Genomic DNA, 27564 nt, shown 5'->3' on the forward strand with positions numbered 1-27564 from the left:
AGCACCTGGCGAGTGACGGACTGGGATTCCCCAGCGAATCCCATCCCCGCCGGCAGCAGCAGGTAACGGGACCATGCGCTCAAAGCCAGCGTGTACGCCCGGAGCTCATAGCGTAACAGGGGCACAATAGGGATATAGGTTGAACTTGATAGACTCTGGTCCATCAGCTTTATGAATTATGAACAATTATCATAAACAGAACAGTTATAGCTTAATTTTTTCATATGCAAAGAAATATCATCATTTATGAAAATGAGAATTATTTTGGCATATAAGCACTTTTATGCTAGTAGTTACATACGTTTTGTTGCTACTTAGAGAACTATTTAGTTTTATGCTTATTGCACTAAAATGGAGATGAAATATGTTGACCCACTATCAGGGAATTTCAGTATTATATAACTGATTTATACCGTGATTCCAGGGCACGAATAGTTTATCAGGGCATCATCTCCTTAAAGTCCTCCTGAGTTAATAGCTATGTTTAAAGTAAGTCTTTGATCTGCTCTGGTTGCATGTAGGACACCTAGATAGGAGGTGGGGCCTGCCAGGGATTTAAGGATATTAGCCTTCTACCTAATGCAATTTGCAGGCCCGGTTGTTAGAACAAGGGAGGAATAGAATAACAACAGAAGAGGATTTGATCATTACAGAGGGAGGTGACTTTAGAAATGGAGCAAACCAGATTTTAAAATCCTTTGAAAGTCATTTGTCAACTAAGAAGGACAACTAAGGCATAGGAAAACAGAGAAGCAGACAAAAGGGACATCATTTACCTTCCTAAATTTATCTTCTTAAAACTGATATATTCCACAGATAAAATGAAGCTTTTCTCACATTTTGTGCTATTTTCTGCTTTCCTGGTAAAAATTTGTTTGGGAGAATATTCTCTTCCAAAATTTGTTTGCACCCCAATGCCTTTAGATATGGACTGCCAGCCAAACATGCAGCGTCGTAGTGCAGGTGTGGGAGGCCACTGGGTGGGCATGCAAGAAGAAGCGAAGGAAACCATTCTACATCTTCGTGAAACAGTTGTTCACCAGAAGGAAACAATTTTAGATCAGAGAGAGACCATCCGAGAGCTTACAGTGAAACTTAGTCGTTGTGAAGGCTATCCTCACAGTAGAGTGCATGAAGAAGGCTTTGGTCATTCTTCTGAGCACGGACAAGAAAGAGAACATGGGCATGAGGAAACTACTGGACTTGAGAGTGCACATGGGCATGAAAATGGACATGGACATGAAAGAGAACATGGCCACAAGAGGGAATATGGTCATGAATGGGAAGAAGGGCACGAAAGAGAACATGGGCATGAGTGGGAACATGGCCATGAGAGAGAACATGGACCCAAAAGAGAACATGGACAAGAATGGGAAGAGAGGCATGAAAGAGACCATGGACATGAACGAGAACATGGCCATGACAGAGAGTATCCTCATGGTTATGATGATATACATGGAAATATCAGAGATCATGAATATCATCCTCTCACCCACCGGGAATACCGGGAACAGCCAGCACATGACTCACATTATCGTAAACCAAGTGCTCCACCAAACACAATGGAAGACCCTCCAGAGGTTACCTCACCTGGTGCTACTCAATTGGAAAGAACGCTAGAATCACTGAAGGACAGACTGGAACATTTACAGGTAGCCACATTTAGATTTTGCCTATATACGTTTAAACCTAAAGCCTGATTCCTAAAACTGTTTGGTGTCTAACTTTAATAGATGTAGAGGAAACACAAAATATAATTGTCATAATGGTGAAAATATAGGGAATTACAATGTGAAAAACATAGCTCTGCTACACCTGTATGCACTTATGTTTTACAGTTTGGGTTGGTGTCACACGCAGTATTTTTGCTTACTTTTATAAACAAAGTTTTATGGTATTTTCAGCAGCGCCTTTTGTAGTCAGATGTTACTTAAATGTTCATAGCGAAATGAACTGCCTACAAAATGTTTGTTTTTTAGGATATTTTTCAGGTTATTTGTATTTTACATTGCATGGTCTGGGCATTTTCTGTTTTCTTGATTTTCCCTATGTTTGTTCAAAAGCCATCAAAAATGTATCAGAAAGCCTTATACATTTTTAATGCGAATTGCTGGGGTTTTGCGATGAGATTTTTGACAAATGTATTTCACTTGATAAAACTGCGCTGTGAATAATCACAATGCAATACCACTGTGACTTAATGTAAAAACACATGCTTTTCTCCATCATTTTCGAAATTCTATAAAAAATGCAAAAAATGCAGTATGAATTGAATTTGAGCTGATACACAAAAATGCCACAGCACGAGGTAGGTTCACATGCAGAAGATTTTCTACAGAACTTTCTGCAACTAAAAATAAAGTTCAATTCATCTGAGCTGAAGATTTCTTGTGACCTTAGTGCCTTTTAAAACTAGTTCACAGGTGTAAAATGAAAACCAATCTAAGACAAACCTAACAGAGAATAGTGTCGCCAGGGTGTAGCTGGCTTTGCCTAGTTAAATAGTAACCACCAGGCAATGTTATTAAACAACATAAAATGTAACCCTTGGCATAACAAGTACTATAAATACAATATCAGGAAAAACAGAACATTCCTAAGGGAGAATACAATCTAGCGAGCCTGATCCCAAGAAACTTATTTTAAAGTCCTGTTGATCCTAAACAAAAAAAAAGATACTGCCAAACACTAATAAGTGCATTTAGTCATTTATTAGAAATATCTGGGAAAGCTGGATGAGAAGCTGCTTAAAGGGGTATTCCAGGAAAAAACTTTTTTTATATATCAACTGGCTAAAGAAAGTTAAACAGATTTGTAAATTACTTCTATTAAAAAATCTTAATCCTTTCAGTACTTATGAGCTTCTGAAGTTAAGGTTGTTCTTTTATGTCTAAGTGCTCTCTGATGACACGTGTCTCGGGAACCGCCCAGTTTAGAAGAGGTTTGCTATGGGGATATGCTTCTAAACTGGGCGGTTCCCGAGACACGTGTCATCAGAGAGCACTTAGACAGGAAAGGGAGCACGAGATGCCTCAATAAATATATTTCATTGAATTTTTTGTATTTCTAATGGAATATTAATATCTTCCTAACCCCGGCCACACTTATTGTTCAGTGAGGGCAAGGGTTTAGACTAGGCAGGGTCTTCCAAGAAGTAGGGGTTCACCTGTATCCTATACCCTGTCCCTTCCTGATCCGTGATCTGTGCACATTGTCGGATCAAGAGACATAATTTTGTATTGTCAGTGTATTCTTGTATGTCTATATGTATTTATGTTTTCAATAAAGATTCATATTTTACTACTTAGGCCTAATCAATGATTTTGAGAGTGTTGGTTATATATATATATATATATATATATATATATATATTTATATATAAAAAAGTTTTCTCCTGGATAACCCCTTTAACTGTTAGCTAATCCCCAAGTGGGGTAGACACCCAGCTTTCCAGGATTCATTAAGAGTATATTCACACATGCAACATACCTGAAGGGGGTTGTTTTGCAAACTTGACATAGATTAAAAAAATAATAATAATTATTCAAATAAAGGAAAAGAAATGTTTGCAAAAATATCTGTCAAACAGGAACATACCCTAAAGTGAATGTATTCGCCATACAGCATGACGTCCTCTGATGCTCTATTGCTGCATTGCTAAGTACATGAATGTTGCCCAGCAGAGTTACAAATGTCCATGGATTTGGGATTTAAATTGCAATAAGTATGTATTTGGCATATAGTTATGTTTATAAATATGGCCAATGGGAATAGACATTGATTCATCAAAACCTGTTCAGAGGAAAAGTTGTCCAGTTGCCCATAGCAACCAATCAGATCGCTGCTTTCATTTTTTACAGGCCTCTTTAAAAATGAAAGAAGCTATGGGCACCTGCACCACTCTTAATGTGGTCTCACATCTAAAATATGGTGGAATTGAGAGTGGATCTTGGGTTAATGTGTTGGAAGCTTAGTCAGGCCCATAACATCATATGGACATAGATGAATGAATATATTTAGGCTGGGTTTCTACTTTGCAGTTTTTCACACAACTGCAACTGCAGTTTTTAAGCCAAAGTGTATCCAAAAGGAACGAGATATATAAAGGAAAGACTTATACAGTGATCACTCAACTTACACTGGCCTCAACATACAATAGTTTCAACATACAATGGTCTTTTCTGGACCATCGTAACTTGAAACCAGACTCAACATACAATGCTACGGACAGTCCAGACCTGTGAAACGTGTCAATCGCTGGAAGAACTGACAAACCAGAATGGGCATTCACTGGTAAAACTCCTGTATTACTGAAGTGCATGCACAGCCTGGTGTCTGGTAGCGCCCCCTACAGTACAGAGAGGTAGTATATGTTCTGTACTACTCTTTACCTGTGCCAGGGTTAGCTGCTCATTTGGACACCAGGTAAGGGCAGCTCCATGATACTTTTTTAGGACATTGTGTGTACTGTAAAGGACCCTGAAGAAGCTCCTGTCCTCTATATAGACCAGCGTTTCCCAACCAGGGTGCCTCCCGTTGTTGCAAAACTACAACTCCCATCATGCCCGGACAGCCGTTGGCTGTCCGGGCATGCTGGGAGTTGTAGTTTTGCAACAGCTGGAGGCACCCTGGTTGGGAATCAGTGACATAAACAGTGATTTACAGCTCCCAGCATATCTTTCTTACTTTTATATGTACGATCTTGCTTTATCTGTATTAGTTATCTACTTATTTTTCTTTAATTCTCACTTTTTCCTATTTTTTGGATGACATTTTGGTGGCTTCAGAACCAATTACCAGGTTTCCATAGAGTTCTGGTCTCAACATACAATGGTTTCAACATACAATGGTTCAACATACAATGGTCGACCTGGAACCAATTAATTTTGTAACTTGAGGGACCACTGTACTTCTCCTTCCTACTGGATCCACTTTTGGCTTTGGCTCTTCTTTTCTAAAAAACTGGAAACAGTTTTATTGTATTTTTACTACTTCCTTTGAAGCTTTGGTTCATATACTTCAAATTACTGTTGATTTTGGTAAGAAGGGCAAAATTGTAGCTTAAAATCTCCAAACCCAATGCAAAATCCTTACCAGGCCCTCCCTACTGATGTGCACCATTTACGCCCTGCTGGTCTTTAGACCCCCCCCTAACTACTAGGTGTGATGGGTTTAATTTATTTGATTAAAGCCTCTCTGCCTTTAATATTGTTCAATATTGTTTGTTTGTACCTGTGGTCTCCAAACTGCGGCCCTCTAGATGTTGCAAAACTACAACTCCCAGCATGCCCGGACATCCATTGGCTTTCTGTGAATTCTGGAAGTTGTAGTTTTGCAACATCTGAAAGGCTGCAGTTTAGAGACCACTGGGTTATATTGGGACCACAACAGTGTCGTACACTTAGTGCACTTACGGAGCATGATGGACATCAAATGCTTGCCAAATCTGTTCATCGATATTAACCCATAGTGAGTGATACATCATAATATCTTCATGTCATATCATTGCTGGCCCCTAACTTTTTCTATGTTTGTTTTAGACCTAGTTAGGATGTCCCCTTGCCTGTTCTATGGGCTGCAAACTATTTTATGTTATCATGATTAAAACATTTTTTAACAGTCATATGGCTTTAGACCAGTATGTCGACACAGTGTTAAGGAAAAAAAAAAAAACACTATATGGACCTTGTCACGAAAGAAGTTAGTCCATCAACACATGCTAAAACTTAGGCTTCACACTAGTATTTTAGTGTATGGAACCTGTATTTTATACCTTAAAGTGTTAATGTCAGTGTAAAGTGTTACCGTATTTGTCTAGCACCTATATTGTTCTCACAAATACCTTCTATCTGTTGCTCACTTGGTTTGTCATTCTGTGCTCTGGAGGGGTTGGCTTTCGCTCTGCATGACTCATCATCCTCCCTGAATCTGCTGTGCTGGGTCTCTTTATCCAATCACTGCAGACTGCTCTGTAACTCCTCCTATCTATTCTATTGCTGCAGTCTGACAGAACAGGAGTGAGCACAGAGGAGTTCTAGTCCCTCCCTCACTTACTGGACTTTGTCCCAGACTGTGCTTCAGCTAAGACAAAGATGATGCTGAAGCAAGACAGGATTATGTTCTGGATGGTATGGGGACCCCTAGTGGTCTTTTGTTAATAAACCATGATTTCTATAAAAAGGAAATACAATTTTCTGATGAAGAATATTAGAAAGTTTAATGTTTTGTTGAGATGCCCAACATATAAAACATTTTTGAACTTTACAGTGCCCATTTAAATGAGATGTAAGTCCTCATTATTAGTTTAAGTAGACAATGCAACCCTATCTCAACAAATCATTGGGTTTGGGCAACAAATATCTAATATCTAATGCTGAAATTCAACCAATATTGGCTGCATACATTGTACACATTAAAGAGTAGGTAAGTTCCACCGAAATTAGCAGGTTTGCTCGACCCAAATCTAACAGACTGCCAGAAGATCCACAAAACAAATTTGCACCAAATCAAATTCATTTGCTGAGGATTTGCTACTAAAGTACTAATGACTCTACTGAAAGAGTAACTCCCACCATTGTTTTTTTTCTGGTCCTGCCTATTGCCCATCTATCCCTAACCCCCTCCCTTTTTTTTAACTATATTAAAAAGGCCTTTTTGTCTGCCTGGTAGTGTGCTCACTTCCAGGCAGACTTCCCCAGCAGGTGTGACGTCACTGATGCCTGCTGGGGCCGACACTTCTGCCCTTAGTTCACCTATACAGGGTGCCTCCAGCTGTTTCACCACTACAACTCCCAGCTTGCCCTGACATCTATTGGCTGTAAGAGCATGCTAGGAGTTGTAGTGGAGAAACAGCTGGAGGCACTCTGTGTTGAAAACAATAAGTTAGGGGCTACCCCGAACGCCACTCTCCCCCAACCCCCGGTTTTCAAGCGTAAATTACAATATATTAATAATTTAAAAAAAATAATGAAAATATATTCGAGATATGTTGCAGTACATATGTAAAAACATATAAAAAAAAAAAGTTGATGACAATGCTCATTTAAGTACTACAAAATTTGTGTTATGACTGCAGTTTTCATTCCCTGAATATAAAATTGCTATTCTTCAGAAGATAAAGTCAGTTTAAAATTCTACTTAAACAGAAACTGACAGCCTGTTCACCCAAACTAAAGGTAATATACTGGATTATAGTGCGGGTGAACAACTTTAACCCCTTATGGGCTGAGTGTTTTTCAGTTTTTGCATTTTCGTTTTTTTTCCTCCTTACCTTTTAAAATCATAACCTTTTCAAATTTTCACCTAAAAATACATATGATGGCTTATCTTTTGCGCCACCAATGCTACTATGTAATGACATCAGTCGCTTTACCCAAAAATCTATGGCAAAACCCCCAAAAATTATTGTGCAACAAAATTGAAAAAAAAAAATTTGGGGGGCTTCCGTTTCTACACAGTGCATTTTTCGGTAAAAATGTTGTCATTTCTTTATTCTGTAGGTCCATACGATTAAAATGATACCCTACTTTTATAGGTTTGATTTTATCTTGCTTCTGGAAAAAATCATAACTACATCCACGAAAATGAATACGTTTAAAAATGTCCTATTCTGACCCCTATAGCTTTGTTATTATTATGCATATGGGGATGTTTAAGGGCTCATTTTTTGTGCCGTGATCTGAAGTTTTTATCAGTACCATTTTTGTTTTGATTGGACTTTTTGATCGCTTTTTATTCACTTTTTTATGGTATAAAAAGTGACCCACAATATGCTATTTTGGACTTTGGAATTTTTTTACGTGTATGCCATTGACTGTGTGGTTTAATTAACGATATATTTTTATAGATCGGAAATTTATGCACGCGACGATACCACATATGTTTATAGTTATTTTTATTTACATAGTTTTTTTTTATGGGAAAAGGGGGGGGGGGAGGTGATTCAGATACTTAGCAGTTCTCCAGAGGGTACTTGAAAATAAATCAGTAATGGCAGCCACAGCCACTGGTTACTGGTCTGGACCACTTTGAAAGAAATGGTAGACTGAGGTCACTGCACTGAGGAGCATGAGGAAGGGAAAGTGCGGGCACTGGGCTGCTGTGGGCAGTAACTTCCATCAGCTTTGCTGCTCCACTGCCCCTGCATACTGGGGACCTACTGCTATGAGCCATAGGAATAGGTCCCCAGACCTGAGGAGCAGTGGAGCAACAAAGAGGGACAGTATGGTGGCTTTCAACTATATATGGGGGCAGTTTGGGGGCCTACAGCTATATTTGGGGGCACAGAGGGGACCTAACAACTTTATGGGGACGCAAAGTGGGTATTATTACTGTGTGTGGCAATAAACATGGGGAGTTTGTAAATAGGTAAGTATTGTACTGCAGAACGAGTCTAAAATGTTTGTTTGGCTGGTTCTGTGGAGAAGTCTTGTATGGGAGAAATCTTATTGGTGGTCTAGGCCAGATAGTGAAGAAAAGAAAAGTAAACAACTCCTGTTAGAGAAGATGTCACCTGTAAATCGGGGGACTGGGGAGATAGGGAGAGGAACAGGGGGTCTGTTATAGAGGAAAGTAAAGCATATGAAGCATACTATAATCATTACAAAATGTCTCTAATATGGGGGTACACTTTTTTGGGAATGGGATGTCAAGGGGTACTCAGGAAAAAAGGTTGAGAACCACTGGGTTAAATCACATTTATTAACACTTTATTTTCAAATTTTTTTTTTTTTTTGCAATGTTATAGCCCCCATAGGGGACTATAACATTGCACACACTGATTTCCTACACTGATCACTGTCATGCAAAAGCATGTCACTGATCAATGCTATCGCAGCTTGACTGCTCCTGCCTGGATCTCAGGTTTAACCTTGGAGTTCCCAAACAGCACCACTGAGCTTTCACTTTCCCTTCAGATGCGGCGATTAACTTTGTTTGCCGTGTCTGACGGTTAATACCGGGCATCACTGCGATCGGTGATGTTTGGTACTAGCCTGGATGGTTGCACCCACAATGAAACTAGGTGGAAGGTCTGTAATGATCTTGGACGCTTCGGCAAGGCTAAAATTGGGCAGCACTGTCTTTGGGAAGGATGCCTGAATCAACCAAGTTTATCCTGGAAAAACACCTACTTCCTTCTGCTCTCTCAATGTTCCCCAACTTTGAGAACTGTTTTGTCCAGCAGAATGGGGACCACTGAATCAAGAGCATGTCATCGCCAGCCTAATCTCCAGACCTGAATACTATTGAAAACCTCCAGAATTTGATGAAGAGGAGGATGGAGGGTCACAAGCCATCAAACAAAGCTGAGCTACTTGAACTTTTGTGTCAGAAGTGGCATAAAGTTAACCAACAGCAATGTGACAGACTGGTGGAGAGCATGCCAAGACACATGAAAGCTGTGATTAAATAGCAGGAAAGAGGACGGCCGACATTGCAACAACTCCTGTAATGGAGAGTATTATCCACAACACACCTGGGATATATCCGAACAGTCAACTGACAGGACCAATAGTGGTACTATACACTGGAAGCCAAGTCCAATGACAATAAGGAACATAAGCAGAACATGCTAACGTAGCACTCACCAGGTCACTTGTATTACTGGTAAACTCAGAATGCTGATCTCTTTGGATGGGAGCGGGGAGGCGGCAGATGGAAACGGGGGGCCACGGACTGTATCACGCCACTTGGCGCTTCATCAGGCCGCTCTAATGTCATCACACTTACTCCACGTATTTAACCCCATCTTAAAAAAGCAGGTGAGCAGAAAAAAAAAAAAAAAAACGTGCATTAACACAACTTAACTCATAATGTGCCGAAAATGTGGGTTAAAAACATAATAAAATAAACGCCTGTGTGAATAGAGTACAAGAAGGGAAAACTAATGCTTATAATAAAGCACCTAGCTCATTTTTATCATTGAGCCCCATTGGGCCAGTGGCCTCTAACCTGAGGATCCATCTTGATTCTTTCAAGAGCAAAGTGATGTTTATCTTTCCCTTTTCTTATTTCATTAACTTGTTACAAAGCAGCAAACTTTAATTATTTCTTTACATTGTAGTGATGTTGCGACATGTGATTAATAAATCTTGCAGACCCTTTACCGGTTTTCAACGACCTCATATGCTCAGGTATACGGGGGAAAAGGGGACATATGGTCTTTCCTATATAGTAACGTCCGCATGAACATACCATACAGTATACCACACATTTGAATCTGCATGTTAAGGTTTGCTTTACATGTATTGTGTGACCTCCTAAATTTTATATTTTCGTTTTCATATTCATTTCACAAAAAGAGCATGAGCCGCAAGAATAATTACCTACAAAACTACAATCATTCAACCACCTTTTTTGCTGAGTATGTTCTTTTTCTTTTCAGGTAGTCCCTAATCGTTCTGTTACGTCTGTAGTTCACAATAAGTTTTAAAGCAGTGATGTCGGCAATATCAGGGTCACTTTGAAGTATAAACCAGTTTTTGAAAGTAAAAATTGTTCTCAAACATTGTGGATGATTCTCCATATTTTTATTACTACCTCTCGTTAACAACTGTTCCCTAGGAATCTTATTAATTGTTTCTCTAGCCTGAATAAGTACCTCACAGGGATAACCCCTAGCAACTAGACGATTAAATAGCTCATCTGCTTGTTGGGAATAGACCACTGGATCAGAGTTGATTAGTTTCAGCCTCACTAGCTGGCTGTATGGAAAACTTGTTTTAGTTTTTCTCAGATGAGACAATTGAAAATGAAGAGTTGCATTCTTAGCCATTTCCTTCCCGAAACCTTAAGTATGCAAGACTCCTTCCTTTACCTCCATTCTAACATCTAAAAAAAATCCAGAGGCAGACCCCCAAAAACCGATGTGAAAAGTATATTGGCCTCGTTAATATCGTTCAGTTAAGTAACAAATTCAGTAAACTCAGCCTGGGACCCTGACCAGACGACCAATATGTCGTTATATAAGATGGAAAGTAATTATTTTCGAGGTGGCAATCAGTCCACCTTCAACCCTTCTACAATCCTGGGTAGCCCTATTGATGTATTTTACCATGCAGTATGTAGGGACATCAAAGCGGTAATATATCCAAAAGCTGGATTTAATATTACCAAGAAGGAACAACAAGTGTTAGACTGGTTGGGAAATAATAAGGAAATTACAGTGTCCAAGGCAGATAAGGAGGGTTGGGTGGTGGTTTGGTGGAAGAGGGATTATGATGCTGAGATCAGGAAACAATTAAATAACCATAGTAATTGATAAATTATCAGGGGATCCCACAAGTAAAATCATGGATGCAGTAAGAAAATATGTAGAAACTGGAATCATCAGTGAAAAGACAGCAGAGAATTGATCCCCACCAACCCGTCCCAACCCTTTATGTATATACATGTACTACTAAAAACACATAAAAATCAAAAAATTTTAGATGTTAGAATGGAGGTAAAGGAAGGAGTCTTGCATACTTCAGGTTTCAGGAAGGAAATGGCTAAGAATGCAATTCTTCATTTTCAATTGTCTCATCTGACAAAAACTATAACAAGTATTCAATACAGCCAGCTAGTGAGGCTGAAACTAATCAACTCTGATCCAGTGGTCTATTCCCACCAAGCAGATGAGCTATTTAATCGTCTAGTTGCTAGGGGTTATCCCTGTGAGTTACTTATTTAGGCTAGAGAAAAAATTGATAAGATTCCTAGGGAATAGTTCTTAACGAGAGGTAAGAATAAAAATAAGGAGAATCATCCACAATGTTTGAGAACAATTTTTACTTTAAAAAACACCCCATTAAATGAAAAAATAAAGCAGGTCATTTTTTTCTAACTGGTTTATACTTCAAAGTGACCCTGATTTTGCAGACATCACTGCTTTAAAACCTATTGTGAACTACAGATGTAACAGAACGATTAGGGAATACCTGAAAAGAAAAAGAACATACTCAGCAAAAAACGTGGTTGAATGATGGTAGTTTAGCAGGTAATTATTCTTGCGGCTCATGCTCTTTTTGTGAAATTAAAATAAAAACCAAAATATTAAATTTAGGAGGTCACACAATACATGCGGACAGTACTACGGTATACAGGAAAAACCATATGTCCCCTATTCCACCGTATACGTGAGCATATGAGGTTGTTGAAAACCAGTAAAGGGTCCACAAAATTTATTAATAAAATGTCACAACATCACTACAATGTCCAGAAAGAATTCAAGTTTGCTGCTTTGGAACAAGTTAATGAAGCAAGAAAAGGGAAAGATAAACATCAAATTTTTCTCTTGAAAGAATCAAGATGGATCCTCAGGTTAGAGGCCACTGGGCCAATGGGGCTCAATGATAAAACTGAGCTAGGTGCTTTGTTATTATTTCTCCCGTCTTGTACTCTGTTCACACAGGTGTTTATTCTAATATGTTTTTAACCCACATTTTCGTTAGGAACATTATGAGTTAAGTTGTGTTAATGCCTGTTTTTAATTTCTTTTGCTCACCTGCTTTTTTCTGATGGGGTTAAATACGTGGAGTAAGTGAGATGACATTAGAGCAGCCTGACAAAGTGCCAAGTGGTGTGATATGGTCCGTGGCCGGCATCTGAACTCCCCCGTTTCAAACTACCACCTCCTCGCTCCCATCTGAAGAGATCAGTATTCGGAGTTTGTCGGTAATACAAGTGACCTGGTGAGTGCTACGTTAGCATGTTTTGCATATGTTCCTTAAATCAGGTTTATTCCACCAAATATTGATTTCTAAACTCTTTCTGAGATATCACATTAGTATATTGTTGTCAAAAAAAGTAATATAAATTTTTTCCCCCGCATTATTTGAGGTCTGAAAACAATGTATCTTTGTTTTGTTAAAGGGGTACTCCAAGGGGTACTCCAGCGCTAAGACATGTTATCCCCTATCCAAAAAATAGGGGATAAAATGCCTGATCACGGGGGTCCCGCCGCTGGGGACCCCCTGTGATCTTGCACGCAGCACCCCGATAGAATCAGTCCCCGGAGCTCGTTCGCTCCGGGTCTGATTACTGGCGATCACGGGGGCCGGAGCATTGTGATGTCACGGCTCAGCCCCCTCAATGCAAGCCTATGTGAGGGGGCGTGACAGCTGTCATGCCCCCTCACATAGGCTTGCATTCAGGGATCAGAGATCAGAGATGTATTCCCTATCCAAATGCCTAGGGTTGGATTACCCCCTTTAAAGGTAGGTTCACACATTGTTCTTTATGCCATATTTTTATCCTTACTGTCAGCCATTTTTGTTTTGTTTACACAGTTTTTTTTGCTTTTGGTCATCTTTTTCAGCTCAAAACAGTGTGTGAGCCATATTTTTGGCTGAATAATAACCACAGCAAATTAATTTTAATGCAAATATCTCATACATTCTGAAAGATTTATCAAGACTGTCTACAAGAAAAACTGTCCATAGTAATCAATTACAGCTCAATTTCAATTTTTCAGGTGGTTAATTTAAAATGTAAGCTGCACTGTGATTGATTGCTATGGATAACAAGGATGTTTTTTTTTTCACACAACACACAATCTTGCATTACTGTTTTTAATGCATTTTTAGGCCAATTTTTTTTCTTGTCATCAGTGGTGTTTTTTCAAAATGCACCATACTCTAGGTAAGGCATTATTCTCCCAAACACCTTCACTAGTTTTTTTTTTTTTTTTACTATATGTGAGTTTTTTGTGGCCTATTTTTAAATTCAAAGAGGTAAAATTAAATCACATGATCTATCGGTCACATGACTCGTTAGGGAAAGGCAGCATGTAACATTCATAACACCCTTGTTTAGAGTTGCTCTTTAGGTGACGCAAACTGCCACAAAAAAGCATGTGAAGGAGCCTTAAAACTGATTATTCTTTAGGGATTCACACCTTTTTTTGGTAAATGCATCAAAAACAGCAGCCAAAAGAATTCTGAACCAAACCTAAATATCCATATGTTTTATTTTACCCATTCATATAGTGCTAACATTGGTTAATGCTCAATATTTCAGGTACCAGGAAACATTTTTTATAATGACTTCCTCATTACTGCATATGGAGTATTTATGGTCACCTTTGAACAGTTTACATTTAATCTGCATAAAAAGTTATGTACCTGTAAAAATTTGCATCTGGGTCTGACTTTGATCCTGACTTGCAGATAGGTGCATGTGCCGCCACTTCCATAGGGTGGTGGTGCTCATGGTGAACGGAATAAGACCATAATATAAAAAATCCTCCCGACACTCACCAGATAAATTGAAGTAAAAGTATAGTTTTATTCCAAAGTGAAAATTATAGTAACATGATGCGTTTCAGAAATAGCATTCCTCTGCTGTCTTATTTTCACTATGGAATAAAACTCTACTTTTGCTTCATGTTCCTGACTTAAACTGGACATATACAGATCATTTGGCAAGGCTGGATCTTATGTGCATTAGGGCAGCCTGACATGGGTCCTAATGGGAGACTTCAGGGGATAGAGGAATTGGGAATATTGTATTTCAGTATATCCATCTTTTGTTCCTTTAGGAGATATGCTACAGCCAGACCCCTCTTATTCCCTTCTCCCTAATGCAACAAACATGTACACTGGAAGATACAACAGTTGAAAGTAATTTTAGCTGCATTATAGGGTTAAAGTCAAAGTTTTATGGGGTACTTCCCTGGCCAGCATTTGGAACTAAATGGTCAGCCACGCCCCTCATTACGTAGCGAACACGCCCCCTCAATGCAAGTCTATTGGAGGGGGCGTGAAGACCGTCACGCCCTCTCCCATAGACTTGCATTGAGAGGGCATGGCCACGACATCACAAGGGGCGTGTCCGACCCCCCGCAGAGTGAAAACAGCGTTCGAAACATTTCGTTCCGAATGCTGGCCAGTAGTGTACCCCTTTAAAGGTTAATGTCCCAGTGGTCCCCAAGTGTTATAGGCTAGAATACCCTCTTGACTCATGGGTGTCCATATCTCAAACATATGATGATGCCTTCCCTACTGAATCAATGGTATGATAGTGTGCACACTTTAGAAATAATGACCTTTTAAAATTGAGTTTCCGAATTCCAATTTCGATGTCCGCGGTTGCTGTTCTACGCACTGATATGTATGTAAACCCATAATTTCCTATGGTAGCAGTTCTTAGTTAAAGTCAATTGGTAGTATCTAAGCAGGAGAAACCTAGAAACCAGAAGTAACCAATGTTGGTATGTGCCGTGAAGGCAGATAACAAGTCCTATTTTACACAATTTTATCATCCGCACTTATTCACGTGCCCACGTAAGCTGTTCTCTGCTATTTATTTTAATAGAGAAACAGAAATTCCACTCTCTTTTCAACATCTTTAAAAGACACCCTACAAAAGAAGATCAGTATCTTGGAACAACAGCTCCATGAAAAAAGCAACACAACAGAACACAATGACAAAGACCATGAAGACCCTGCCAGACACAAGACAGACGGGGCACTACATTTAAATGAAAAAGGTAAGACTCACCCAAAATTGAAATGTTTTTATCCACCTAACAAGATGAAACATAGGATTACAGAAAATATTAAAGGTCAGAAGGGGGTCTCTTATCTCCATGTTGACAATACAGATAATTGTGAGCTATCTGCCCCTCTTGTAGACGTCACTATTCTTACCACTTAGATCAGTGGTCTCAAAAACAATGAACCTTGGGAAACTACAATTTCCAGCATGCCCGTTCATAGTTTAGAGACCACTGATTTAGATGAATAGGAAGATAGCACATTAGTTTATTGCCAACACCAGTGTGAGTGGATTAGTAAAGCTATAGCAAGAATTAAAAAAAAAATAGAGGGGAATTTATTAAGACTGGCATCTCAAAAGGCTGGCATAAGGTACCCAAGCAGCCTTTTAAAGGGAGATTCCGGGAATTTTAGCAGCATACAAAATGAGTGATGCCTCTGGCTTTTCCAAGTTTGCAGTGTTGCCCAAGACATTATATCACTAGTCGGGTGTTGAAAAGGAGCATGGGAGTGCTTCAATGGATGGAGCAACTGCTGTGTGGGATGGGGATTATTCTACACAGGGCTGTAGGGAAATGTAGCACCTCACAGCATGGACGGGAGCCTAGCTGTGCTACAATGGATGGGGTGGTTGATGAGTGGGAGGGAGATAAGTCACCTCCCAACAAAAGGATCCTGGGGATTGTAGTTGGAGGGAACATAAAGGAAAAAGCCAGTTCAGGCAAACAAGAAAGTATTATGGGGGACTCAGGCCGTTTATCACCAAAATAAGCACGAATCCTTGCTAAGCTGTTCATTACTGCCTGGCAAGTAAGTACTAAAGTCCCCTTATGTTGGATAACCCCTTTAATGATTTTGGCACACTTCATGCACAGTCCTTGCGCCAGACTAAGCTGGAGTAGATGTGTTAGTCCTTATCATATCTTAGTCCTTACTTTACTACAGAATGTCATACTTCTGTTAAGCTCCTAATCATTAACCATATAATAGGTTTTATATATGTTTAACAAAGGACTTTATTTAGCCCAGTGTTTGGATATGATGTTTATTTAAGGGTGAATTTCAAATTTGTTCTTCCTCATTTCTTATCTTCTTCGAACAGGACATAAAGCAGAGAAGAAGTCGAATGATTTCAGAGTCAGTTTCCCCCTCAGAACGAGTTATATGTATGCTAAGGTCAAAAGGACGCTTCACCATGAGATTTTCGCATTCACCATCTGCTTGTGGTTGAAGTCCAATTCCTCTCCTGGCGTGGGCACACCTTTTTCATATTCTGTTCCAGGCCAGGCCAATGAAGTGGTGCTGATTGAGTGGGGAAACAACCCTATGGAACTGCTTATTAATGACAAGGTAACTCATCATGTGCATCCATTGTATTTACGCTGTTTATCATTTTGTTTTAAAATAAATTTTTATTCATTTTTAAACAGTGCAAATTTAACAATGCAAATATTCATCAGTTTGGATAAATTTGAACCAGGTGCCTGGAAAAGATTCAGTCTGAAAATCTTAACTAATAATGATAGGATAGTTAGTATTAAGGCAACATTGAAGGGGTACTCCCTTAGAAAAAAAAATGTTTTTAAATCAACTGGTGCCAGAAAGTTAAACAGATTTGTAAATTACTTACCGTATTTATCGGGGTATACCACGCACCGGCCTATAACACGCACCCTCATTTTACCAAGGATATTTGGGTAAAAAAAAGTTTTTTACCCAAATATCCATGGTAAAATGAGGGTGCGTGTGTGGGCGTGTATACCCCGATATACCCCCAGGAAAGGCAGGGGGAGAGAGGCCGTCGCTGCCCGCTTCTCTCCCCCTGCCTTTCCTGGGGTCTAGAGAGCTGCTGTCGGCCCTTTTCACCCCCTGGTTATCGGCGCCGCTGCCCGTTCTGTCCCCCTGACTATCGGTGCCGGCGCCGATAGCCAGGGGGAGAGAAGCGGCGCCGACAGCCAGGGGGAGAGAAGGGGCAGCGGCACCCATTGCCGGCGCCGCTGCCCCGTTGCCTCCCTCCATCCCCGGTGGCATAATTACCTGAGTCGGGTCCGCGCTGCTGCATGCCTCCGTCGTGCGTCCCCAGCGTCGTTGCTATGCACGGCGCGGCGCACTGTCGTCATGCGCCGCGTCGTTCAGCGCATAGCAACGACGCCAGGGATGCACGACGGAGGCCTGCAGCAGCGTGGACCCGACTCAGGTAATTATGCCACCGGGGATGGGGGGAGGCAACGGGGCAGCGGCGCCGGCAATGGGTGACGCTGCCCCTTCTCTCCCCCTGGCTGTCGGCGCCGCTTCTCTCCCTCTGGCTATCGGCGCCGGCACCGATAGTCAGGGGGACAGAACTGGCAGCGGCGCCGATAACCAGGGGGTGAGAAGGGCCGTCAGCAGCGCTCTAGACCCCAGGAAAGGAAGGGGGAGAGAAGCCTTTCCTGGGGGTGTATCGGCGTATAACACGCACACAGACTTTAGGCTAAAAATTTTAGCCTTAAAAGTGGGTGTTATAGGCCGATAAATACGGTATATAAAAAAAATCTTAATCCTTCCAATACATTTTATAGGCTGTATACTACAGAGGAAATGCTTTTCTTTTTGGATTTCTCTGATGTCATGACCACAGTGCTCTCTGCTGCCCTCTGCTGTCTATTTGAGGAACTGCAGTATATAGCGGAAAAAAACGGAGGTAGCGCCGGGTGCGGTGTAGGTCTCTAGCCGGTGTAGGTAGGTACCCGGGTGGAGGGTAGCGTGTCCCTTGCCGGTGATGGTAGCTTGGTATGCAGGCCTGCAGCGTGAGGACGGAGGCCAGAGGTGGGTCCGTATGTGGAATGCAGAAAATGTAGAAAAAATGCTGCGGTGGCGCTTCCAAGGAATTAACCCAAGGTCGTGGGTGTTGGTATAAAGTAAATAGTTTATTTTTACAGCATAAAGAAATCAAAGAAAATAAATAAATAAAGCAAGACGCATTTCGGGAGTCACAGCTCCCTTTTTCAATTGCAGGTGGTTGCTGTGTAATTTATTTATTTTCTTTGATTTCTTTATGCTGTAAAAATAAATTATTTATACCAACACCCATGACCTTGGGTTAATTCCTTGGAAGCGCCACCGCAGCATTTTTACTACATTTTCAGCATTTTAGGAACTGTCCAGAGCAGCGTATGTTTGTTATGGGGATTTTCTCCTGCTTTGGACAGTTCCAAAATTGGACAGCAGAGGTCAGCAGAGAGCACTGTGGTCGTGACATCAGAGAAATCCAAAAAGAGAAGCATTTCTTCTGTAGTATACAGCCCCTAAAAAGTACTGGAAGGATTAAGATTTTTTAATAGAAGTAATTTACAAATCTGTTTAACTTTCTGGCACCAGTTGATTTAAAAAAAAAAAGTTTTTCACGGAAGTACCCCTTTAACACAACTTTTATACTAAGGCTGTGTTGACATGCTGCATTGCAGCATTGCAATAGTTCTTGTTTTTGAGTTTTTTGCTCTGATTCGCTAAAATTGCAATATAAATTATGTTTTTACCATGACATCAACGCATTTTTACAGTGGTCATTTGCGGCAAAAATGTTGAGTTACCGTGATGTGGTAACATAACATGTAAACACAGTCTAAAGGGATATTTGGAGTAAAAATGACTCATCCCTTATGTACAGGATAGTGTCAGATTGCAGGAGGTCCAACTTCTGGAACTCCTGAGATCTCTAGAACGGGGCCCTGGGTCTTTGCTATTTATGTAGAGGCGAGTTACACATGCGTGTTACTGCACCATCCCCCCCCTATATTTCTATGGTAACTGCCGAAGGTAGCCAAGCATTGTACTCAGAGTGTTAAGAAATGTTTACTCAGAATACCACTTTAATATTCTTGTTTGTATTTTTTTAGCTAAAAAAATGTTGTGATAATTTGTGGGTTGTGATGGAATTTCTTAGTGAATCAAATCACTGATGATAATTAATCAAATCCAAAGGTTTTGGAGCTTTTATGGAGGCACCCACCATGCTAAGAAGACACCCTCTAAAGCCATGTTTTTACAGTGTTGTCAGCCTTAAAGAATTTGACATGAAATTCATGAAAAAAATTGCAATTTTTTTTTTTTCATATTTTAATGAAAAATGGTCGTTCTTTTAATAGCTGGAAATACCAAGTATAGAGTGAATTTTTTTCTGGCCTTAACCCGAAAAGAAACATGTCAATTATTGAACAGGCCATAAAATTTATACATATGTGCACTAATAGACATTTTACTATAGAGTTCAAAAGATGGACTTTTAACAGCCCAAAAAATGGGCAACATTTTTTTTTGTGAACATAGCCTAAGAAGAAGAGTTGCAGAGGTGATAGAATCAAAATACAACTTAATTAGCCTGATTATGCCCTTACATTGGACTCCCATCCATCTTAACCATGTTGCAGGAAAATTGGTTGCATGGCTCGTGAAACCAGAGGTCCTTCTCCATGGAGAGATGTTGTCTAAAATAAACAATGGTTATCATCCCATATTCCCTCAGTATGATATTAAGTGTCTTAAAGGGGTGCCGCAATAAATTAATACACTTTAACTTACTTCCCACCACTCCCCCGATATCGGTCTCCTGTCCTCAGTTGCAATCTTCTTCCTGATTTTGGGTTCTGACTTATCACACTGCAGCTCAGCTAACTGCTGGCCACTGCGATGTCCTGACTCACCCAGGGATAGGCTGAGCAGTAGTGAGATGGATCGGGCCCGGGCACCAGAAAGAAAGCCAGGCCTGGGCTGAATACATGACACTAATGCTCAGTTTACCGGTCTATTGACGGCCAATAACCACTGATTGAATGAGTGGCAGTGTAAAGCGTTGTGCCACAAAAGCAGGAAGAATATTGTACCGGAGCATGGAAGAGCAGTATTGGAGGCATCATGGGAGAGGAGGAAGGTAGCTCAAAGCTTATTATTTTCATTTTGACAGCATGGGTATAATGGGTGAATACAACATTTTGCCAGATAAACCCTTCAAAGTACCCTTTTAACCCCTTGAGGACTGAGGGCGTCGGTTCCCGATGCACGCCAGGTGGGGACCAGAGCCGGATGCCTGCTGAAATTATTCAGCAGGCATCCCGGCAAAGTGCAGAGGGGGATCACAGCAGATTGCTGGTAAATACTATCCGGCGATCTGCGGCAATTCTGTGCACCAATCATCCGTACAGTACTGGGAGGTGGCAGTGTTGCCACCCCCCAGTACAGCTGTGATTGGGCGACAGTAGTGACCGCACCAATCACGACAGTATGGGGAGGTGGGTGAAGGAGCATGTTGTTCCGTTCTGCCCATCATTACTGTGAAATCTGGTGTGCAGGACGGTGCCCCGTGCTGCCATCTCCCCCATTATAGTTAAAAAAGTGCCCCCTTTCTGTGGCCCCTCGGCATAGAAAGCAGTCAGGGACAGTTTAGATTAGGTAGGGACAGTTAGGAGTTAAAATATATATATATATATTTTTTTGGGCATACCGTCTATAGGTGTCCGCGGGTCCATAGCACCTTTAGCTGCGTGACCCTGGCCCCACAGGGTTACTGTGGTCTGACCCCAGCATTTTTTGGGGGGCACAGACTTTTTTTTTGCTAAACGTGTGGCCGAGCCCTCTTAGCTATAAAAGAGCAGTCCGCCACCATTAGCTAAAGCCCACCTGTCGCTAATCAGTCCCGTAGTACTGATCAGTGTTTTATTGTGGTGAATTCGGGGATTAAAGCATCTTTTTTTTTTTTTTCAACTATAGGCGGTCCGTGTCACCAGTAGCAGGCTGTGCTGTGTGGACAGACCGTACCTGTGTGTGCGACCTGCCCCACTACTGTCAGTGATTTATCACTGATCAGCGTTTTTTTGGCGGTCAGGCGGGTGCTTTTTTTCGGGTTTTAATCGTTTTCTTATTTTATTTTTTGTTTAGTTTTTTGTGTGGGGCTCTGTGTACGTGCCACCAGCCACTGTTCTGGGCTGAGTGGCCAGACCCCCCTTTGACTTCTGCACCCCCTGCTACCACCAAGTGCTAATTAGTGTGCACACCACTGATTAGGTAAACGCTATTTTTTTGGTGCAGGTTTTTTTGCGCTAGAAGTCTTTTTTTTTTTAGTTTCTTTTTCTTTTTTTTAGTTTAGTTTTATTTTATATTTTTGTTCTTAGGGCGGGTAAGTTAGTTAGGTTAGGGCGGGTTAGGTAGGAAGTCTCGCACCACACCACACGCACCCACATATATACACTTCACCCTCCAATAGTGTAGGGAAATGGCCTGCAGGAGGCATATGCCTTACTTGCCTCCGACGAGGAAGACCCCACCTTCCTTATTTCCTCCTCATCATCTTCTGATGATGAGACACCAAGGCGGCGGAGACGCTTCCATGCGAGGCCGCAAACCTCCTCTGCTCCTGACCCTGTGCCCCATGCTAGTATGAGTCCCCCTGGCGCTCATACTAGTCAAGCCCCCTAGTCAAGTTTACTGGTGCCCCGGCGAACTTGTCCGAACCCCGAGCCCGTTATTCCTGAGTTTTTGGTGACTCAGGAATCAAGATTGACATAGTCGGGTTCACTGAAATGGACTCTTCAGTTTTTTTTTTCAGTGACGACTCGGGCTCATTTTTAGCTAGACCCAATGAGTTGTTCCCAGTCAGTGCAGCCGAAATGAGGACCCGTGCCGCATATGGGTCTGGTTAAAAAACACAGTGTCAGGCAATACTGGAGTGGGGATGTCATCTACCAGACTTATTTTATTCCCCAGAATTATACTCCAATGTACCAGTCCAGAGTACATTGTCTTCCAAATTTTAAAACCAAACCCCCCCCCCCCAAAAAAAAAAAGAAAAAACCTTTCCCAATAACCATGATATCTTTTTTTTCCACACAAAATGAGTCATGGGACACAGAGTCAACAGCATTTGGGGTTTGCAGTTACCTCAAATGCACAGCGCTCTCTCCCCACCTGAGCGGGGTGTGCATTTGAGGTAACAAGTTAGGGACGGCCACACACATCACATTCCCAGAATGATGATTCATTCTGGGAATTTGCATATCAGCATTAAAATTGCAATTTTCATCCCATCCCCCCATAGTACACTTCATCCATTCCTGGAAAATAAATTTAGGGAACACCGTCTGTTCCAAATCTCCACTTCACCCCTACAGGTGTACTGTTTGTAATAGGCTCACATGTGGGTGTTCTTGTATTTTCCTCTAAGTGTATGTAACTGCTAGGTCCGTAAGAAACATCGGCCTCAAATGTGAAGAGTTCTCGCTCATGAGCTCTGTTGTATTTCCAGGTGACAATTTGGAGTCACATGTTAGTTGTTCCCAGAAAGATGAAGCAGAGCATAGGTTGAAAATTGCAATTTTCAAAAGCTACCCTTCATCCATTCCTGGAAAATAAATTTAGGAAACACCTGTGCATTCAAAATGTCCTCTTTACCCCTATACCCATTCCTAAGGGTGGGTACTTTCTGTAACGGTGTCACATGTGGGTGTTTCATTTTTGTATTTCCCTCTGAATGTATGTAACCGTCAGCTACTAATATGCCATAGGCCACAAATGAAAACAGACCACTATGACTTCTAAGCCTTGTTGGGCGCCCATCCAGCACATTACCCCATATGTTGATATATTTCCGTAGTCAGGAGAAAAAGCCCTCCAAAATTTGTAACCCAATTTCTCCAATTATCCCTTGTGAAAATGTAAAAAATTTGGTAACCCCAGCATTTTAGAGTAAAAAAATCAAATTTTTCAATTTACAACCCACTGTTCAAAAAAACTGTGAGGTGTAAGTACTCACTGTACCCCTTGTTACCTTCCTTGAGGGGTGTAGTTGTGGTCACTTGCCGGTGTTGTTTATTTTTTAGATTTTATGTCAGAACCTCAACCATTGCAGCACCACTTTAGGCCTCAAATCTCATCGGTGCTGTCTCACTCCTAAGCCCTGTTTTGCACCCGCAAAGTGCTTTATCCCCATATATGGGGTATATACTTATTCTGGAGAAATTGGGCTGCAAAATTTGTGGAGCTTTTTTTCTCTTACTACTTGTGAAACTAAAAAAATGTGGGTTAATACCAGCAATTTAGTATTAAAAATCTAATTTTTCACTTTTACGGCCCACTGTTCAAAAAACCTGAGGTGTAAGTACTTACTGTAACCCTTGTTACCATTCTGGAGGGGTCTAGTTTCCAAAATGGTGTCCCGTGTGCGGGGGTTTCTGCTGTTCTGGCATCATGGGAGGTTTGAAAATGCACATGGCCCCCGACTTAAATTTCAGCAAATTTCTCTCTCCAAAAGTCCAATGGCACTCCTTCTGTTCTGAGACCTGTAGTCAGCAGAGTACATAACATCCACATATGGGGCATTTTCCTAATTGGGAGAAATTGGGCTTCAAATATGGGGGTTTCTACTAATACCCCTTGTGAAAATAAAACTTTGGGGTAACACCATAATTTTAGTGTTAAAAATCTAATTTTCCATTTTCACGTCCAACTTCAACGCAAAGTTGTCAAACACCTGTGGGGTGTTAAGTCTCACTATACCCCTTGTTACGTTCCTTGAGGGCTGTAGCTTCCAAAATGTTGCTCTTTCCCTCTTGAGCCATGTTGTGAGCCAACAGATCACTTTATGTCAACATATGAGGTATTTCCATACTCGAGAGAAATTGGGCTACAAAATTTGGGGGGAATTTTTCTCCTTATACCACTTTTGAAAAAAAAAATGGGGCTACAAGAACATGTTTCTCCTCCACTTTGTTGCTATTCTTGTGAAACACCTAAAGGGTTAACAAACTTTCTGAATGTCATTTTAATTACTTTGAGGGGTGTAGTTTCTATAATGGGGTCATTTATGGGGTATTTCTCAGAGAAAGGCCCCTCAAATCAACTTCATAATTAACTGGTCCCTGACAAATTCAGATTTTGACATTTTCGTGAACATTTAGAAAATTGCTGCTATACATTGAAGCCCTCTAACGTCTTCAAATATTAAAAACATGTCAACTTTGTGATGCCAACATAAAGTAGACATATTGTATTTGTGAATCAATATAACATTTATTTGGAATATCCATTTTCCTTACAAGCAGAGAGTTTCAAATTAAGAAAAATTAAAAAATTTCTAACATTTTCATTAAATTATGGGATTGTTCACCAAGAAAGAATGCAAGTAACGATGAAAATTTACCACTATGTTAAAGTAGAATATGTCATGAAAAAATCTCAGATTCAGAATAAACGGTAAAAACATCCCAGAGTTATTAATGCATAAAAAGACAGTGGTCAGAATTGCAAAAAAGGGCTCAGTCCTTAAAGGGTTAATATAATGGTAGCAATGTTTTGTAAAAGTATTGTACTGTCCAGTGATATTTAATTTTCTGGTAACTAATGTAATTACTTTATACATACAGGCTGCAACTCTACCACTGGTCATTAATGATGCTAAATGGCACCATGTTTGCATCACCTGGTCTTCCAGGGATGGAGTATGGGAATCATATCTGGATGGTGTAAGGCGTGGAAATGGTGATAGTTTGGCTCCTTGGCACCCAATAAAACCTGGTGGAGTATTTGTTTTGGGACAAGAACAGGTAAAAAAACTGAATTATTTTTTAATATGCATTAAATTGAGTCTAATTTAATTGCAAACAAATTGAAATCTTTAAAGACAAAAGAAAAAAAGTAACACAATATAACATGGTTGCATAAGTGTGCACACCCTAAACTAATACTTTGTTGAAGCACCTTTTTATTTTATGAGCAATGAGCCTTTCTGGTTAGGAGTCTATTAACATGACGTGGCAATATTTGCCCACTTTTCCTTGTAAAAGTGCCCCAAACCTGTCAAATTGTGAGGACATCTCCTGTGCACAATCCTCCTTAGATGACCCCACAAATGTACAATTGTATTAAGGTCTGGGCCATTTCTAAACTTTCATCCTCTTCTGGTGAAGCCATGCTTTTGTGGATTTGATGTGTGCATTGGGTTGTTGTCATGCTGAAAGGTGAACTCCCTCTTCACCTTCAGCTTTTTAAAGGTCGCCTGAAGGTTTGGTGCCAAAATTTCCTGGTATTTTGAACGGTTTATAATTCCCTCTAGCCTGACTAAGGCCCCAGTCCCAGCTGAAGAAAAACAGCTCCAAAGCATGATACTGCCACCACCATGCTTCACTGTGGGTATGGTGTTCTTTGGGTTATGTGCAGTGTTGTTAATCATACCTTTTGCAATTATGGATAAAAAGCTCAACCTTGGTTTTATCAGACCATAACACAATTTCTCCCATGCTATTGGGAGACGTGATTATTTATTTATTTTTTTGCAAACTTCAGCAGGGCTTGGATGTTTTTCATAGTAAGAAATGGTTTCCGTCTTGCCACCCTACTCAATAGTGCATTCATATGAAGAATACTGGAGATTGTTGTGACATGTGGCACACAGCCAGTACATGACAGAAATTTCTGCCGTTCCTTTAATGTTGCAGTAGGCCTTCTGAAAGCCTCCCTGACCGGTTATCTTCTTGTCTTTTCTTCAACTTTGGAGGGACATCAAATTCTTCACTGTGTCCTATGCTTCAGAACTTGTTTTGCACCCTTCTCTTAATACCTTTCAACAATGAGATCCCTCTGATGCTTTAGTTCTCTGCGGATCATGGCTTTTGCTCTGAGATGTAACTAAGCAAATGTAGGAAAATCTTACTAGGACAGCTGAACTTTATTTTTGATTATTAAGAAAAATAAGAAGCTTTTCAATTCCATGTCTGCACACACCTCCTCCTCTCACTGCCTGTTAAATATACAGGACACCTATACATTGCAAAAAGATGTTTCCCATAAATTTTACGTTTATTTTGCCATATACTTTTACAGATTTTACAGACCTTTTTTTTTATATAGTATTTGTATGCAGGGTAGTTGATATTTGATGAACATTACTGAATTGTGTTTCCAACAATTAGGACACACTGGGCGGAAGGTTTGATGCTACACAAGCCTTTGTTGGAGAAATATCTGACTTTAACATGTGGAGCCACATCTTAACTCCTGGTGAGATTTACAAGTTGGCAACCTGCGCTGCCCATTCTACTGGTGATGTCATAGAGTGGACGGAGTCATCTATGGAGCTCCACGGTGGTGTTACCAAACTCCCCTTCAACTCTTGTCATTGACATGAAGAGTCCCTCCACATGCAGCATGCTCTGATAGGAAGCCCAGATATGGAATGGGCTCCCAATACCCCAATGACTAATGCTTCAAATGGAGTAGAAACTATGATACATCAATGTTTTACCCACAAGTTAATTATATTGTTTTGTTTTACATTTTTCTTCGGTCATAATCTCGTATTTTCTTAGTAATTGTGTGTGGTATTGTGTAGATGTCATGCGGTTTGCATATACAAGCAGGTAGTGGAAGTGTATTTTTCTACAACATGTCTTATACTGCAACCTATTTATTACACACTATACACACATTAGAAACAATAAAAGCACTGACATAGAGAAAATTAACTCTAATGGGAATGCAGCAGGTATGTGAGTATTGGTCTACCTTGTGACCGGCAGAGAACTATTGTGCATGTACCAAAGTAATACTTGGATATATATCTGTATTGACGCTTTTCTTACAATTTTTTGTCCATGCTTTTAAAATGCTATAAATTGTTTATAAACATATTCATGATTTTGTGTCACCAATTCAATAAGGGATACAAAGTGTAATATTAGGGTATCTGTGAGAAGAGAGGAGTTAATTTACATCGGAACAGACTGATACATAGATGACATATTTTTGCAGCTTTTGCTACATTCATCAGTATAATAATCTTGTTTTATGAGTATTTGTTTCTCACAGGGATTAGCACGTATAAAACATATATATATATATATATATATATATATATCTTACCTACATATTACATTGGTTATCTTACATATGTGTTTTTTTTTCCTTTGACTATGCATGGTTTGTACTTGACCTATATTTAGATATTTTGATGTTTAGCTGCTGACCGCTATCTATATGTATATATTATTTTCGTGGGTGTTTTGTATGTGATATCTGTTGTTTCCTGGGGATAATTATCAGAGCATTATGCAGATCATCAACAAAA

The 27564-nt window shown here is 40.3% G+C and overlaps 1 protein-coding gene across 1 annotated transcript; it reads left to right on the forward strand.

The window, feature by feature from the left end:
• Positions 1–745: 745 nt before the first annotated feature.
• LOC130293964 (neuronal pentraxin-1-like) lies at positions 746–27297 on the forward strand. Its single transcript, XM_056543298.1, has 5 exons — positions 746–1652; positions 15295–15469; positions 16579–16826; positions 24866–25045; positions 26411–27297. Exons 1-5 carry the CDS (start codon positions 822–824, stop codon positions 26618–26620), a joined length of 1644 nt encoding a protein of 547 aa, XP_056399273.1. The 5' UTR covers positions 746–821; the 3' UTR covers positions 26621–27297.
• Positions 27298–27564: the final 267 nt, after the last annotated feature.

The sequence above is a fragment of the Hyla sarda genome, chromosome 10, assembly GCF_029499605.1.
Source record: "Hyla sarda isolate aHylSar1 chromosome 10, aHylSar1.hap1, whole genome shotgun sequence".
Taxonomy (NCBI): Eukaryota; Metazoa; Chordata; class Amphibia; order Anura; family Hylidae; genus Hyla; species Hyla sarda.

What these genes read in the sequence shown, in the direction of transcription:
- LOC130293964 (XM_056543298.1), top strand. Translation starts at nt 822, where the DNA reads ATGAAGCTTTTCTCACATTTTGTGCTATTTTCTGCTTTCCTGGTAAAA. An exon ending in ACAGACTGGAACATTTACAG is followed by an intron (nt 1,653 to 15,294) that starts GTAGCCACATTT and finishes TTATTTTAATAG; the next exon opens with AGAAACAGAAATTCCACTCT. An exon ending in ACTACATTTAAATGAAAAAG is followed by an intron (nt 15,470 to 16,578) that starts GTAAGACTCACC and finishes TTCTTCGAACAG; the next exon opens with GACATAAAGCAGAGAAGAAG.